Source organism: Pteropus medius, unplaced genomic scaffold, assembly GCF_902729225.1.
Source record: "Pteropus medius unplaced genomic scaffold, Ma_sr-lr_union100, whole genome shotgun sequence".
Taxonomy (NCBI): Eukaryota; Metazoa; Chordata; class Mammalia; order Chiroptera; family Pteropodidae; genus Pteropus; species Pteropus medius.
Genome location: NW_024342470.1, coordinates 4,733,250 through 4,750,425, shown reverse-complemented (window position 1 = coordinate 4,750,425; position 17,176 = coordinate 4,733,250). Strand labels below are relative to the sequence as shown.

The 17,176-nt window shown below is 43.4% G+C and overlaps 1 protein-coding gene across 10 annotated transcripts in view; it reads right to left on the bottom strand.

Moving 5' to 3' along the window:
• The window catches only part of TEAD1 (TEA domain transcription factor 1), a 250,050-nt gene that overhangs the window by 50,218 nt on the left and 182,656 nt on the right, over window positions 1-17,176 (bottom strand). For 6 of the 10 annotated variants that reach the window (XM_039863632.1, XM_039863631.1, XM_039863640.1 and 3 more), the window contains 5 exons: window positions 9,230-9,241; window positions 8,276-8,410; window positions 7,060-7,106; window positions 6,181-6,242; window positions 5,096-5,220 (listed from right to left, as the gene is read on the bottom strand). In XM_039863632.1, the coding sequence (XP_039719566.1) occupies window positions 5,096-5,220; window positions 6,181-6,242; window positions 7,060-7,106; window positions 8,276-8,410; window positions 9,230-9,241 (381 nt within the window). The remainder of the gene's footprint in view (window positions 1-5,095; window positions 5,221-6,180; window positions 6,243-7,059; window positions 7,107-8,275; window positions 8,411-9,229; window positions 9,242-17,176) is intronic. The other 4 variants (XM_039863633.1, XM_039863637.1, XM_039863636.1 and 1 more) reach the window with 1 other exon arrangement.

The window sequence follows — 17,176 nt, the reverse complement described above, 5'->3', positions numbered from 1 at the left end:
TCTTCTGGCATCCAGATCACGACAGGCATTAAACATACGACCTTGTGCCTGGGAAGTCTGAACTGGCAGGGGTTTGCCAGCTGTGAGGCAGGATGTGGCTGAGATGTGGGGGGCTGGAGGAACCTGCCACATCCCAGGGTGGGGTAGAGGAATTCCGCTAGGCTTTATCAGGAAAACCACTCCCCATGCACGCACAGGATTCAGTTGACAGCTCACCAAGATCAGGTTTTCATCTGTCTAAAACAGCAGCTGCCTAATTCAGTCTCCAGGAACTGAGTGCTGATTACCGGCAAGATATTTTTATATAGCCCACCATGGGGAGAGGATCTTACACGTAACATGTGAAGTCCTTTGATATGCAACACTGAAATCATGTAGAAAGTGTATTTTTAAGGACTACTAACCACTTCTAAAACAGTCTTAGTTTTTTAGATCTTCCTTTCTTCACCCTCTGCTATTTTTCTCTTAGCTTCTAGTGGAGCCAAAGGTAACAGAGGGACTGACTTGCTGGTTCTCCACCAACATAAACAACCTCTGACTTGGGGAAACGTTGCCATCTGGTTTGTATACGATGCAGAGCCAGCAGGGGGCGCGCATCTCCCAGATTATTCTGCTTTTCGCTCCTTATAGATTGCAGCAGGCTCTACACTACAAAACAGGCTATTATTGGGTACAAATAGACCATACAATATTTGGTTACAATCGCAGAATGTAGAATCAGCAGATCTGGATTTGAATCCCATTTCCAATATCAGCTGGCTGTCTAACACTGGGAAGGCTATGTCAGAGGAGTAAATAAGATAATGCACAGTGTTGGCTATCATCACTACTGGTACTACTACTACTAGTACGGGTAGTGCTAAAGGTGGCAGAGTCACAAAGTCTTTAGTGGTGGCAATGATGACCTATTTGGTAAACTGAAGAGTGAATTTCCAGAACAGTGGTTAACGAAGGGAGGTCACCCTGGATGGAGACTTAGGCAAACTAGGTTTCCTCTTGGCTTTGTTGCTACCCAAGTGTGTGTTTGTGCCTTATCTCCTGTTGGGAAGTACTACAGCCAGAGTGTTCAAACCTGGCCACAGCTATTGACTAGCTGTAAGACAGCAATCTCTACACACCTCTTCCAAGGAACGGAATAGAATTATGTACCTCGCAGGGTTGCGATGAGGATAAAAGAAATCACTTATGAAAAAACAGCACTGCACGCAACTCATTAATTTATTTGTTTGCTTTTTAAAAGTGCTATATATAACCCCATGATTCCAATCAACATAAACCATTACAAAGAAGTAGGGAGTAATGTGTGTGCATGACTATATGTAGACAAAGATCTAGAGAATCCAAATACAAAGGTGAATCTGTTTAGGGACCTTTAATTATTTGTCACTTTGCTGGCTTCCTTATGAAATTAAAACATGCTTAATGTTTTATGTTACAATTTAAGCATAGTATGTCCACATTTGTAATTTAAATGTACCACATAAATTTTAGGTGACTTTAAATTTTCCTGTAGTTGTAATAAAAATATAGTAAAATTAAAGTCTGAGAAGCCGTGAAAAGTCTGAGAGCCAAAGAAACCATTCACATGCTACCAATTTTTCAGTGTGACCTTGGTCCTGAAGTGCCATTACACCGTCATTGTAATAGCAATTTGTGTTTGCAAAATAAAGCACATATTATGTAATTTGAGAAGCTGGTGCTTCAGATATTGTCAACATGCTTTAAATAATTTTGTTAATTCTCCTCCATTTCAATTAGTCGATCACTTTTCTTTTTACCAAGAAGCCCATGCTTCCTCTAGCACAAGAACCATCCTTCAGGCTCTCACCTTTTCAGTAAAATCGAATACATGTGCCATTCACAATCTGCCTTGAATTCATTTGTATACATTAAACTCCTTTGTTTATCATTGAAAAATAAGGGTTCGTAACACAAGAATATTAGAAGCTATATTAACAATTGAGATCAATGTTATGATTTAGTAAAATAACTTCACAATAGTGATACAGCTTTGATTGGCATTATGTGATAGACATAATTTAAAACCATAATACAAGCCAGAAACATTAACGTATATAAAATATTATTTTCTGAAATTATACTTTTTTAAATCTAAGAGCAAGTAATTCTCGACTGTCAAGAAGGATCGCTATTCCATATAAGCAGTTAACATTCTGTGTGTGCGTGTTTATGTGTTTGTGTGTATGTGTGTTTACTTGTTTGGATGGTTATTGTTTGTCTTCTCTACTAGGATAGAGACTCCATGAGAAAAAGGACTTAGTTTCCTTTGTTGTTGACTCTAACACCTGAAACGGTGGCTGGTGTGCAGTGTTTAAAACGTATTTGTTAAATGAATTCCAATTTCTTTCAGCCCCAACTTGTATTCCTTAAAATATAATTATTTTTCAAGAGGCCCAAGGGTGTTGACTCACTCCAGGCCTTCCATTTATTTCAGCACTTTTGAAGTCATGTACTAGAGTTTAATCTATAGAGCCAAGCCTTTTCATTCATCAGGAAATGGCCAAATCCAGTTGAATCATTCGGATTATGTGTAATTCTAAATGTACATGAAACATCTCTGGACTGTATTCCAAGGACTTGGTGAGCTCTGCCTTTAAAACTATCTACCAATTTCACCTACTGCTTTAACACCTCAAGAGTCATCAACCTCTGAATATTCTTCCTCCTTCGATGGCCTTATCATTTCTCTACCTCTCAGTGTAAGGGTTACTCCTCGAGAAAGCCTGCCTGTTGCCTATTAGTCACTGACAGCATCAATATTCTTCCTCCCTAGCAGTCACCACACTTCGCAATGACCTCGTGTGATTACTGCTTGGTGCGTATCTCCTCACTAGACATTAGACTCCACAAGGGCAGAGACTGTGGCTGTGTGTGCAGCACAGGGCCCCTCCTCAGCACGGCACCTTGCAGGTGCTCATAGATGACTACAGAACAGACTGAATGAGTCTAACAGTGATTCCCAACGAACAAACAACAAGAGGAATTGGGCATTCTGGGCCCTACTGGTCCATAACTAGAGAGGACAGTCACAATGAGAGGGCTGAAATGTGCTTTTCAAATGTGCTTTTTTGTGATGAATACTCTAGTCACTTAACCAGGGGAACAACGACCATCTTGGGACTTTTGCTTCTCAATGCTTTGAAAGTCTATTCCCAGGGGAAAAACAAAACAAAACAAACAAACAAAAGAAGAGTCACAAGCAAAGGGAAAGATCTGTGCACACAGGAGATATACAGACTGAATGCACAATTTATGAGACCTTCATAATTGGTGGCAGTTTACAGTGGTGTAAAAGTGTATATTAAAACAGAAGATGTGGGTTCCTGGTCCCTCTGCTTATTGGCTAAATACCTTGAGTAAGTCATTTAATGTGTCTGAGCCTCAGTTTCTTCACCTATAAAATGGGAAAAACAGAATCTATCTCACTGGCCCTCTGAGAACAGAAGGAAATGATCAATGATAAAGTACTCCATAGGCAATGAAGTGTTATACAAATGAGTTATAAAAAGCAGAAGCATCATCCAAGCCAAAGCAAAAAAGCCTTCAGCCAAAGAATCATCTACACCTTCCCGAAAAAAGCAGCAGCCTAAAATCAAGAATATTGTAATCTTGTTTATTTCAATGCCCCCAAAGATAAGGATTTAAGCCCTCACCATCACCATCACCCTTCCTATAAAACCACTCAGCGACCAGAAAAGAAGGATCCAGCTGGCATCTCTTCATGTTTTCAATAACCTCATTTTCCTATACCTGCTTCGATGGACTGAATAAACTATTTTACATCTTTCTTCATTCCACCCCACTAAGTTTGGAGCAAGCTCTATTTTTTCTACCAGCTCCCAGAATTCACAATTCATAGACAGAAAGGTCAGTGAGCTACACAAGGTTCTCAGGGCTCCACTCTGGTGATGGCTGGTGGAAGCCCCTCTGCCCACGGTGTCTGCCCCCATCCTATGACCAGAGGCTTTCCACCAAGCTCAAGTACAAACACTCACAGGAGAGGTCCCCTGCAATCGTTCAGTATCTGAGTTATTTACAACAGATGGTGAACTCATTCATGACACGTTTTCCTGATAACAGAAAGGCAGCAGACACACAGAGAGCACAGCACCTATGTGCTTTTGGTGGCCCTGGAGGTCAGTGGGGTGGGTGAGAGAGAGTTGGTGAAGATCCCAAAAACAAACGCGATTTCCTCGGTTTCTGCATTGGGTTCACCCACACACAGATGGAGTCCTCATACTCACAGCCAAGGAGTGGGAGTAAGGAAAGGGTCTTAGGCTTGCTGGGTGGGAAAGAAGGGAAGCTCACATATGTGTGGGAAACAATGGGCCTGGCTGAGAAACAACGGGATGACGAGCACTTGATGGGGTATGGGAGACAACAGAGTCCCTATGCCAACCTTACTGGTATTTATGATAGTATAATGTATCGCATTCTATGTACCATCTTGTTACTTCTTAAGAAGATAATGACTTGCTACCTTGAGAAAACATCAACTTGGAAAGGCAGTATAGAATAAGGGCTTAATGTTTAGGCTTGAGTTTTAAAGACATGAGTTTAAAAATCCCTACTTCATCAGATATTAACCATGTGACTTTAGGGAAATTACTTAACCTCTCTGTTTCCTCATCTATCAGACAGCACCCACCTTTATAATAGATCATATTATATTACAATATGTTATATTATAATATGTAATTATATATATATATATATATTTATATAGTGAGGATAAAATGTGATTGTATATAAAAATAGCTTTGTTCAGTACCAGCCAAGTGGCAAGGTTCGATAAATGTTAAATTTTATCAAATGTACAAGCTTCTAAGGTCCTTCCCATCAGCTCTGGTACCCCCTGGAGTTTCAGGTCCAGAGCATCCCTAAACATTCAGCTCTGAAGTTCTACACTTGACAAGTTCTACACTTGTCAATGGAAATACCTTTTTAGTTAATAGAAAGGATGCTTGGCTATTCTTCCCCCGGTCCATGTTCACAAAGGTTATTTGTCAGGCATGAGGGCAAATGGAAATAGAAGCAAATTCTGGATTTGAGGCACGCCTCCGAGCACACTCACCGAGTCTGGGTCTCGCTGCTGTTCGAGGAAAGCGGAGAATTCCACCAGGCGAAGTTTGGTTGTGCCAATGGAGCGGCCTTGCCAGGCAGGGACCGAGGGAGCTGGGGCTGACGCAGGCTCAAACCCTGAAAGACCAATCGTCACCTTTAATGCTGGCCATGTGCCTTCCCTTGGGCCTCAGGCCAGTACTGGGATAGGGCCTTATAACATGGATGACCCAGGAGGAAAGGCCAACAGCCTGCTCCACCAGAGTCTAGGGGTGGGACTAAGTTAGGTAAGGGTGGAATTCTGGCTGAGGATCCCAGAGGCAGTGGCCCAGAGAAGCGCAATGTATGTGGCTCCTCAAAAAGCCAACTTCAGCTCAGGTTATGGGCTATGGCATGAGGACACCTAATCCTAGACAAAGGGGCCTAGCTGGGACCAAGGCAAGAGTGACTAAGAAGAAATGAATGTTGGCAAAGCTCTCCTGTGAGACCTGTTTGTGCCAGACACTTCTTGTGTTTGTCCACCTCCCTTCTAAAGATGGCAGCCACAAGCACTATGGAATATTCTCTCAGAATGCTCCACTAGAGGGGAGGGCATTTTCAGTTTGGGAACCCTATAATGGAGAGCAGCTCCACTGAGTAAATTCTATGTGCACGTGTGTAGCAAGGAGGGCCAGACATATTTTCTAGTTTGGGTTTCCATGTAAGCTTTCCTTTAAAGAAAGGGTACTAGGAATTGAAACCTACTTATCTAAGAAAGGGTAATAAACCCTTATCCGCCCTCAGGACCTAGATTGCCCAATTCAGTCTATTAATGAGGAGGAAGGAACCATAGTAACTTCCCCTTCCAAGGGTGACTCGGGGTGCTGAGTGAAAGTGATCAGGCTTACTGTTCACTGAAAAACCCATCTCAAGAGCTCTCAGAAGGTGGCTGAGAGGAATCAGGGACATGGGAGGGGACACTCCTGTGACCCTTCTGAGCTTCAGGCTAACCTCTGCTTTAAAGAAGGTTGGGTCAAGTAGCGGATATCCATGGCTCTGCAAGTAAGGGGGTACATGCAGCTGTGGGACAAAGCGAGAGGGAGACCCACAGAGACTCACCTGGAATGGGGGCTGTAACCGCTGGCTGGATGGGGTAGGCCTGCTGCACGAAGGGCTTGACGCTGGAGACAGAAGAATGCAGAATCAGAAACAGTGACTGCAGCAGCATCTACTCCCCAGGCCTGGCCTTGGCCTCTCATGGCTAGGGGCCCGGTGGGGGTCCTCCCCACTGTGAGGTTCCCTGCCTACAGGTGGGAGCACAGCCCAGGCAAAGCTATGCCAAGACAGAGACAGTCATTCTCTCCAACTGAGGGGGGCCAGCAGGGTGCCAAGGACCAAACCAACGAGCCTCACACCAGTTTAGTGGGACAAGCTGGACACCTCTGAACCTGTCTTCTTGTCCCTGCAGAGACTAAGGCCTGGCCACATTTGGCACATGCTTCAGGTTCTCCTTCTCTAGGCCAAATAGTTCAAGTGCTTTTGAGAATATAGGGGCAGGATTTCCTTTCTGCTTTCATCCCTTGACTACCCTTATCTTCTGGTTTACTGGGCTTGCTTCTTTGGCCCTCGAAGCAACAGTAGGATTTTTTACTAGCCGCCCTACCACAGGGAAAGCCAGAACAGAAGGGACTACAGGATCACCTCCACTGCCCTCTCCCTCAGGCAGACCCACGCTTTGCCCTTCAGAGCCATTAAGGGACAGGGACCCTCTTCCTGGTTCCAGCTGGATGACCACTAAACTTAAGGTGGGAGTGAGGTATTTACACTTCTCCTGCATCTGAGCAGTCTCTTCCCTGCTGTTGGCCTCAGCAAATAACAATGGGGGATGACTTTGGTGATCTTGGGTTAAATCTTTCCCCTCCAAGCCCCGAGGCAATCTGGTCCTGGGAAAACACTACCCGGGGTAGGTTGTGACCAGCCCTTTGTCTTCACACTTACTCTTGTGAGGATCCTGGCTGCCCTGTTTGTATCATTCCCGGCCAGAACTAGAAAGCAAAATGTAAGAGGCTTCAGGATTATGAGTTCATTCCAAAGCACAGTGCAGGATGTCTATGCTTTGCAACCCCTGCTAAAGAGAGGGAGTTCAGACCACCTACCAGCTGCAGACTGACCGTCCCTAAATGTAGGTGTGGTCACTGCTGCCTGCAAAATCGCAACCGATGTCCTCAGTCTGGTAACCCAGGGCTCCCTCTAGCTCCTATTACAGATAATCCCTGAGGGCAGGGACCGGGCAGCAGCTTCTGTGTTCTCCTTACACCTGGCAGAGATCTGGGCGCATTACAGAGGATTCGCAAATATTTTCTCTGACTCTTTCATCCATGCACCCACCATCCTTCTTTTTTTCCCTCCATTTTGAAACATTCTCTGTGCAATGTTCTGCCTCCACAGCTCACAGCACCGAAGGCTCAGCTGGGGAGAGGACAAAGCCTAGAACCAGAGGCTGAGACCTCCAAGAGGTGGTGCAGATGCCTCCTCTCCTGTGAGTTTTCCTGAGGCTTTTGGTGCCTGCCAAACCCTGTCTGGAGAGGCAGCACTATGTAGAGGAAGTCACAGAACCCTCAGTTTGAGTACTAATGTCACTATCCATATGATTAGGAAGTTATCCAAACCCTTGTTCTGTTACTAAGTATCCTCAGTTTTCTCATCTGTAAAATGGTAATAACAATAAGAGGCATTTAAAATTAGTATGAGGATTAAATGAGACCACAACGTTAAGCTTCTCAGCCTTTGGTAAATACAAAATGAAAATGTTAACAGAATGTCTATCCCTTTAGGAGCTAGTTGTCATAAAGTGGCCCTGAAGACACAGGAACAGAGACCGAGGGCAGGAAAAAAGGTACAGAAGAGCAGATCACAACCCCAGAAGGGCACTGGAAAAGTGACACTTAATTCCATGTCTTTAGGGACCAAGGACCCCTTCCTCTTCCCTTCCCACCCCGTTGCTCTCTCTCTCTCTCGTTCGCTCTCTCACACTCTCACTCCCTTCCTTCCTTTCTTTCACCTTTTTGTACCCAGCGTCAGTTCACCAGAAGGTGGTCTTTCCCCTCTCTTACACCTGTCCCAGATACAAGCACGAGGCAGACAGCTTCATGCTGACCCATGGCGACCCCACGCCCCTCGGGGCCATCATTTCTGGATCTGGCCTGTGACTCACCCCCGGAGCCCCCGGGAAGGTGGGGCGTGGAATCCCAGGCAGCCCCAGCTTGTTGTGAATGGCAGTGGCTGAGACGATCTGGGCTGATGACATGGCAGCCATATGCTGAAGGGCCTTATCCTTTGCAGTCTGATCCTTGAAGGTGACAGTAACACACAGATTTAATATATAACGCATGGCTACCAGGCAGCTCACACAGGCACAGCCACGAGCACATGGACTAAAATACAGAGCCACAAAAGAGGCTGGAAAAGCAAACATGCACAGATAAATAAACACAGCCAGAAGGCTAAAACACACTCAACCTACTGTAACTCTGAACATTTACTGAGAACACCCAGTGGCAAGGTTTTATAAAAAAAAATTTTTGTTAATCCATTTCCCAACAGAATGGGAAGCGGCTGAGGAGAGTGGACAATGTATTTATTTTTCCAGCTTCTAAAGGGAGATTTCTCCAATTACTTAACACACTCAAGAGGGGGAAAAAGGGCCCTGCTTTTAAGCATATAGATGGAGGGGGGCGGTGAGAGAAGAGGCCTGGGTGTGGATCAGGGGTAGGACCATCTAGGGTGTAGAGAGGTCCTCACTGTGTGCGCTGTCAAGGAGCCACAGTCCCAGGAGCTGCTGGAGTCATGCGAGGCCTGGAAGCCCTGGCAGACACCTGGTGGGGGAGGCTCAGAAGCAGCAGGGGGTGGGGGGGTAAGGTGGGGCGCTGATGGGGCCAAGCAGCATGCTGGCGGGGTGCATGCTCTCTCAGGTATCCCCGCCATAGGTCTAAGTCTACACGGGTTCTTTCTGTAGCTGAGGACACAGGGGATGCCACCAGGTAAGTAGTTTCTCCTTTTCCTAAATGGGTCTTTTCTAAAAAAGCCAAGGCTGGTAACACAAAGCTAGCCAAAGAGTCTGCCAAGCACAGCTATAATACAGAATACTCATTTTGGTGGAAATACTTACCATGCTTGTCACCTGGATACAACAATAAACAATTTGTTAAAAGGATTGCGTACAAAAGCAGGGGTTTTTATCTTCTTCAGTTAAAAAAATATATGTATACAAACACATAATACTGGGGTATAATAAAATGTATAGGAGTGTGGGTTTTTTTTCCCCCCCACATTTTAGGAGGAAAGAATAGCCCAGATAACTATCTAGAAGGGCAATTACCAGCAATTGCAACAATAAAAACAACCCCCAACTCCTTCAAGCTGGTTATGTGGCTTTTCCAGTACAGATGGAGAAAGGGTTGGACCTCTGGTGGGGGATGGGCCCCGATGATGCAGGCAGGGCTTCATGCTTGGTAAACATGTCAAGGTTCCTGCCTGCTAGTAGAAAGTCCATAAATCTACCTGGCCGAGATTCCATCAAAGCAGGAACAAAATGGTGACATCGAAATAAAAAGAATGCCCTCCACAGCTTCTATTCAAAGTTCAGAAAGTGAATAAAAGGTCAAGGGAAACTTCAGATGAGGCACTGAGGTGGCCTCAGTGTCTGTTTACAGGTTTACCCAGAAGTGATGAATAAACGTGCTGAGGTATCAAAGGCAAGGCAGAAAAGAGAATTAAAAAAAAAATCAAAGCCTACAACACAACGACTAGGGGCTTCTAAGAAAGATCAATTTAGTGCTCCTAAAGTGGTATAGACACCGCTTTGCCCCATACCTGCCAGGACTACTATGTGAAGTTTCAAAAAGTTTATATTAACCCTTGAAAAAGAGCCTAACACTTCATAAACTTTTATAATATTTTTATACATTTCTCTACCTCTCAAATGAAAAAATAATGAGCCTCATGGAACAGCTCTACGGGGATGCACATGGTCATTATGAGAATGTGTAAGGCCATGTGCTATATAGCTAAATGCTACCACGAAGGCTCGAGGAACCTTGCAGGTTTACTGGTCCCCAAAGGAATGGTCACAGGTGACTAGAATGAGGCTTTTGCCACCTCTGGTCAGATGGCATTCTTTGAATTGAAGCTCCATTTGCTAATCTGGTGAATGCTCTAATCTAAAGCTAGCATCCTCTGGTAACTTTTCTAAAAAAGATCCAAAACATTTCAGACACCGAGATGCCTGAAAAAAAGACAAATCTTGACATCTGTGGAATTTTATGAAAAACTGACTGGATGTGTGCAAATGCCCTAAAGCCAAACTGAACCTGACACTCACAGATCTCAGTACCAGTCAATCTCATCTTTGCTGGTCCTATGGTTTTCCCTGCCATCTGTCCCATTACCCTCTCAGGGGTAATCCATGTATAATAAACAAAATGCATGGTTCCAGTCACGCTTCCTTCTCTGTCGAGAATACCTTGATACGAACACACACTTGTTGGTTTCTCTTTCGATGAGTCACTTTGGACTCCAGCCCCCAAGCTACTTAACCCCTAATGAGAGGTTATAAATGCCTTCGAGGCAAATTCTGAACAGTAAGTAATGGCAGAGGCATAACCATAGATTCCTTCCCCAACAAGGAACAAGCCTTACAACTTCTCTAGGGCCCACGCTATGGGGGCTGGGAAAATGGCAGCCCAGACTTCCTGCCTGCCTGGCTGATGCAAATCCAGGAAAAACTGCCAGAGCTGTGGGTTTGGCTATATTCCAAAAGTACATCATGGGGCCTTTCTCAGACCTGAGAGTTCTCTGTTTATGAAATGCTGATGACAGGGGCAATTCTGCTCACCCAAATACGGAGTGCATTTGTGCACACTTGGGTAGAGTGATTCAGGAATTGACAGTCCAGGTCCAAGTAGAAGTGAGTTCCCTACATCTCCACAGCCCATTCTTATTCTATTAGAGTTGCCTGAGATGTTTCCCTTCGCTGGGCTGACTGAAAAGTTCTTCGAAACATTCATGAAAGTTTGATACTTCTCTTTTTTAAGAGGGAAATCAGTCAATGAAGAGAAAGGTCACCAGCTACTGTGCTGTTTATGTCATACAGCTTCAGAACATAGTCTTTTTCTTTTGTTAAATAAAGTTTGACTCTCTTATTACCCAGCATTCCATGACGTACCTGACTAAAAACAAAAGTTCAAAAGCAGGAGAGCAAATCAACTGCTTCTACTACACCAACCTGCTCTCTGCTAAGAAAAGGCGTACCTGTCTAGGAGTCTGGAGACCTGGCGCTTCTATACCTGCCTCTGCCTGACATTAATGGGTTGTACTACCTTGGATAAGTCATTTAACACTCTCTAATTTTCTCCAAAATAAAGAGTTGCACCTTATTCTCTAAAGCCCTTAGGGCTCAAAGAGTATTTGTAGCTATGAGTATAAGTTCTATTATAAGCAAATATATCTTAATACATATAGCCAAAAAACCACTAGTGAAAAGAGAGCAGAATGTTAAAATCTGGGCAGCTTTTAGCCGCCTAGCCTAATAGACAGAAAGCCAAGTGTGGAGAGGAAATTTTACCTCAAGTAGAGGTTCTTTCTGCACTTGACCTACCTACTTGAAAATAGGCAATTTTCTGGAAATGGACTAAAATGTCTATACCAGTGATTTCCTGCCTTTTGTACTGGAGACACTCTGATTACACACTTAATTTTATAACATCTCCCCTTTATATATGATGCACATTTGAAAAACAAAAAGATTAAAACTTTTTGTTTAAAATCCAAAGTAACCCTGCAGATAATAAGCCATGCCAGGGAGATTTCAAAATCAGAACCGAGAGCCTGGCTGTAGACCCACTTATCCTAAAATGGGAGTACAGAAGGATGCCAAGCTGAGAGATTTCAATGGAGGGATCTCTAAACTGTCATTTTCAGCCTAGAGGTACATGCCTGGCTTTGAAGAAATTATAACTCTAAGTGTCAGAACTGAGTAAATTGCTTCTCTGTGTCACTCTAGTCACATGTCCTGGACTTTTAAACATTCCACTCTATCCTCACCATTCACACCCCCAGACTAAAAGGGGAAGTGAGGGGAGGTATCACTAATCTATCCGAATATGAAGCTTAAGTAAATTCAAAAATACGTGCTACATCTTTGTACTCCATATTAATTTTAGTCTCAAATGTTTTCATACCAACATTTCTGAGATGTGGATAAGATTTACAAAGGACGAGCACACTGTTTTGTCTTGAAAAACTGTTTTAAGTCAATACTGAGTTATTGCCTATGATGTCTTAGATTACAGGAAACACTGAGTATGTACATGTGTACACATAAGCATGCATGAACAAGAAAAACGTGTCCTAGAAAAAGTTTGGACAACTTCACACTAGTCAGTAGTTATTACTGCTTTTAAGCCCCTCTATCCCTAAGATTACAAAGAATGAGGCCACAAAAGCAGATGTTGTTTCTAAAAGGCAAACCTTCCTTTTCCAACTGAACTCTAACTCAAGCCCATGATCTAGAATGTGGAAAATGTTTATGGAGCAGGCAACATGGGTGTCAGACTGTTGATGGGGTGCTAAGAACAAAAGGCCCACCTGACCTTAGAATGATGGCAGACCAAGCACTGCAGCTTGGGGTGCATGTCTCAGGACCCATTCAACTTTTTTCTGTCCATTTTCTGGCACACCATGATATCAATGGCCTCGCTACCTAGGCCACATGGGGTCTGGCAGGATGTGTCATGGGTAAATTCCTCAGCCCAAGTCTTCAAATTGTTATTGTTACTAAGTAAACAGTTTTCATATTTCATAAAGAAGAGCAATGCTGCCACTACAACTCTGGGTTCCATGGAATGCCTCCTTTTAATGGTTGAAATGTACACAATGTTTGGAAAAAGTCTACATGTAATATACATGACAGGAAGGCAGCCACATCACAAACGTGGTGTGCTCTTCAAACTCGAGGACATTTTATGAATCAGTTTCTGAACAGATGGGAGTCTTGTTCCTCTTGCTTCTCTGTTCCCTCAGCTTTTGATTATTTGAGGGAATCAACGATCTCATCATTTGCAGGCATTAACTATATATAAAAATTGTAAAGAGAATATAAAAAAATCACATGCTTGCATGTATAATATCATAGCTGTCATATATGGAATTTTAATGAACAGTCTACTAAACCAATATATTTCAAACAGTTTATTCAGGGGCCATCATTTCAGAATTTAAAGACTCCAACCTATTTAATTCATGTAGAAGTCCACCATTTCATCAGGAAAAATACATAAAGTCAGAAAAAAAAAGATCATGGATTCGAACACTCTTGATACCTATTAAATGTTTTTCTCCAGATATACTTTTTCCAGCAATATATAGTGCAAGAGAGGAAAGACAGCAATTTGCTTTCAAAATCACTTTTACAGAAAAAGATAAAATAAAGAATACTTCCCAAAGAAGTAATTTTGCAGATGTTGTTTCTAATCTTGCACTGTGTGGATTCACATGACCTCTGCAATTATTAGCAGTAGCCCCTGAGCAGATAAACATCACAAAACTCTATGAGGGTTCTGGAGAAAGGATGAAGGGCACTTGAATTTTTCTAGCCATGATCTCCAATTTGCTTATTATTAGAGAAAGCTGGATTAAATACAAAAGGGGGCTATTTTGATCAGGCAATAGCTAATGCCGAGGAGAGAAGGCACATTCATACTTCTCCTGACTTGCCATGTAATGAGGAGCAATTAATTCATCTTATTGTATTTCCAAATGCCAAAGACTCCATTCACATCAAAGAAAAATGTTTCAAGGCTTTTACCATTGTTCATTTTTAAATGTACTGAGCTATATTTAGTATTTTATAATTGTCAATAGTGTTTCCTTTCATTCTGATGTGGGGCTTAGCATCATTAAGGATTGTAGACGAGGATCCAAGTGATTTGTAGGTGTACTTGATAATGCTCCCCCAGGAAGCCTGTGATTTAGATCAGCTAATGCCAGGTCTGTGTGTTGGGGAGAAGGCGCCCTTCTGACCTTAGCCCCCTTTCCCTTCGGAGGTGACAGCAGAAGGCAGGAGGGGTAAATCTCCCGTGAAAAGCCAGAGGAACCCAAGTAGGCAGCAGGCTCAAGTTTAGCTCCGGACAAGTACCAGTTCCCACCACTCGTCTTCTTTAATTCGAACATACAAACACAATGAATAGAGGGCTCAGTTGAGGGGAGACCATGCAAAAGGATCTCAAGGGAGGGAAATGGACTCTCATCCTTGACCAGTACTCTTTGGGGAGGCAGCACGACATCATGCAAAAAGCTTGGGCTTTGGTGCCAGATAGCCCTGGGATCAAATTCATACTTGTGAACTTGAGCAAGTTGCATAGTCATTCCAAGACTCTGCTTCCTCATTTATAAAGTGAGAGTAACAACACCTACCTACAGGACTGCTCTGAGAATTGCATCAAGCACTGTACACAGTGCCCACAGCCTTGCCATTCAGTGAACTTGCAGTCTATGGGGCCCACGTGACTTGACTATCCAGGTTTGATCCTGCCTCAGACCTGAAATGCTTAGGAGCCCTGGTCCTCAATACATAACCTGTGTCTCAGACTACCACTGGGTGAAGTGATGCATGTCTTCCCCATAGACAGGCCCATTCCTGGATAGGATCAGTGGCATTACAGCCAGGACTCAGCAGTGTGGACTACAGCAATGCCCCAGCAAAGTTCTTAAACTCCTCAAGAGAATTAAATCAACAATTTGAACTTTAAGCTCTGTTTATTGGAAGGAATAGCAGATTGGGAAGAAAGGCCTGTTCAGATATCAAATCACAAAGGCCATCAGGTCAAAAATGAAGACAATGGTCTCGGGGAGCACATGTAGCTTGTAAATTAGTCACCAACGAATGGACACAGAGCTCAGGCCTTTTTCTGATCTACTGGGATGCTGCAATGTCAGCAAAGGTAGGCTTTTCTTCAACACACATCCAGAGTATGACGTGAATACATCTACTGCCTAAGACAGTAGTACTGCTGCTGAGGTTAGGGCAGAGTAAAGACTTCTTTTCCTCTTACTACCGTCCTGAGTCATGCACTCACCAAAACACACTCCAGATGAGAAGTGGCCTGGCCCATCTTTCCAGGAAGATGATGATGGTCCACAATGCACTGGTGGTCTACAGAGTTTGACTGTGGCTCCCACAAGCCTCTGAAGCAGGCAAATAAGGAACCGCCTTTCTGCTGCTACTTGGGGAAAGGAAGTCTCTGGGCAGGGCCTGGACGTTTCAGGACAATTGAACATATGGAGACTCAGCAGGAAACTCTAAGTAGGAACTCTGAGTAGGATTCTTTCTAAGGTCTGGGATAATAAATCCCTGGAGCTTAAAAAATAGTTAATGTCCTTTTGATGAATTAATGGTAAGTGAAATAATTCAAGGTAGAAAAAAATTTCTAAACTTTCAGGCCAGTCCTCAGACCATACCAGTCTTCTCAGACAGGCTGCTGAAGATGTCAGTGAGGGGCTAAACTAGCTGAAGGAGGAGATGGAAGACGATTAATGAAGAAACTCGTGTGTGTGTGTGTGTGTGTGTGTGAGAGAGAGAGAGAGACAGAGACAGAGACAGAGACAGAGACAGAGACAGACAGGGACAGAGACAGAGATAGAGACAGAGACTGCTGTAGATGCAGTTAGTGACACAAGGTCCAAGGGAGATCTCTAAGTTAACATCCTTGGAATTCCTAAATGCATGTTCCATAGACCTATAAGCCACTTGCACACTGCAACTGCATGGATCTATCTTTTTTATAACTAGAACCAGGCCTTGCTACAAAGCTGTGAGTCACCTAAAACCCACCTAGCACCTGAATAGTGATGGGTCAAAAGGAGTTTGCCTGGCAGGGGCCAAACACATGGCACTCCCATGACTGAGAAATAACTCCCACAAAGCTAAGCTCTCTTCTTCAGCAGCAGTTACAATTCTGACTCGTCTCAGAGACACTTCAGCCAAAAAGATTTCAAAAATAAAAACTGATAGTATATGTTTAATGTCCAAAGTCCTGGCACTCTAGTCACAAATGCCTTGTATTTTCCTCTTCCATCTTAGCAGGCTCTTGAATCTCAACTGAACTCAGCTGACCCCTTTGCCCCTTTTCTCTATTGTCCCCAGTCTCTCTGCTCCTGGCTCTTTATCTCCTGTCGCTCCCTGACCACTTCAATTATCCCCTAGCTTTTCTTGTCCTTTGCATCTCTCCCATATGGTTGTAGTCTGTGTCCAAGGCCATCCCAAATTGTTGGCCAAGTCTATCTTGGTTTAGGCTGCTATAAATTGTAGAGAAAAAGTGTTATGTTGGTGCCAATGGCTTCAGCACAAATTCATAGTAGAAAATGAGTAAAAATCTAGATTCGTTTTAGGACAAGGGCAAAAGCAGAAGAGAGAGTTTTCACTGGAATTGATTTTCCTCAGGGAAATAAATGTCAGGGAAAGACTGTTGGTGGGGGGTTGGCGGGGAGGAGGGAGATTGAGGTAGGTTGTGGAAGGCAAGTGGGTAGAGGAAATCAGAAAAAGTAAGAATAATGTTTTGCTGTTTGATTTCTTTCACTTAAAAGAAACATTTTTAAAATGTCATAATGAAAACGATCATTTCTGGATAGTAAAAACATGAATGTTCACATGTCGTTCTCTGCATTTTTAAACTTTTTGTTATATTAGAAAAGTTAGCAACAAAATCTTCATAGTTAATTTTGATGCAAACTCTCAGTTAACTGCCATTACTTTAAGAAAATCCAACCTTTAATAACCAAAGTTTTAAATGCTGTTATTGAAAAGTTTTGGTGTACACTTTTCAGACTTAACTTTTAAACATAACTGATACTTTAAAAATGAGAAAGAAAGAGTATGCAGCAGTCAAAGTGGACTAGAGTGGGGAGCCAGCTGAAGATGATGATAAGGACTGATGAGTGTCTTGGGGCCAGGCCCCAGGGGTGTGTGGTGGGCCCTGATCCAGGCCTGCACCTCTCTCACTCAGACTTTATAGCAGCCCCTAAAGTAGTCACCCTGCTCCAGTTTTGCCTCTCTCTTTTC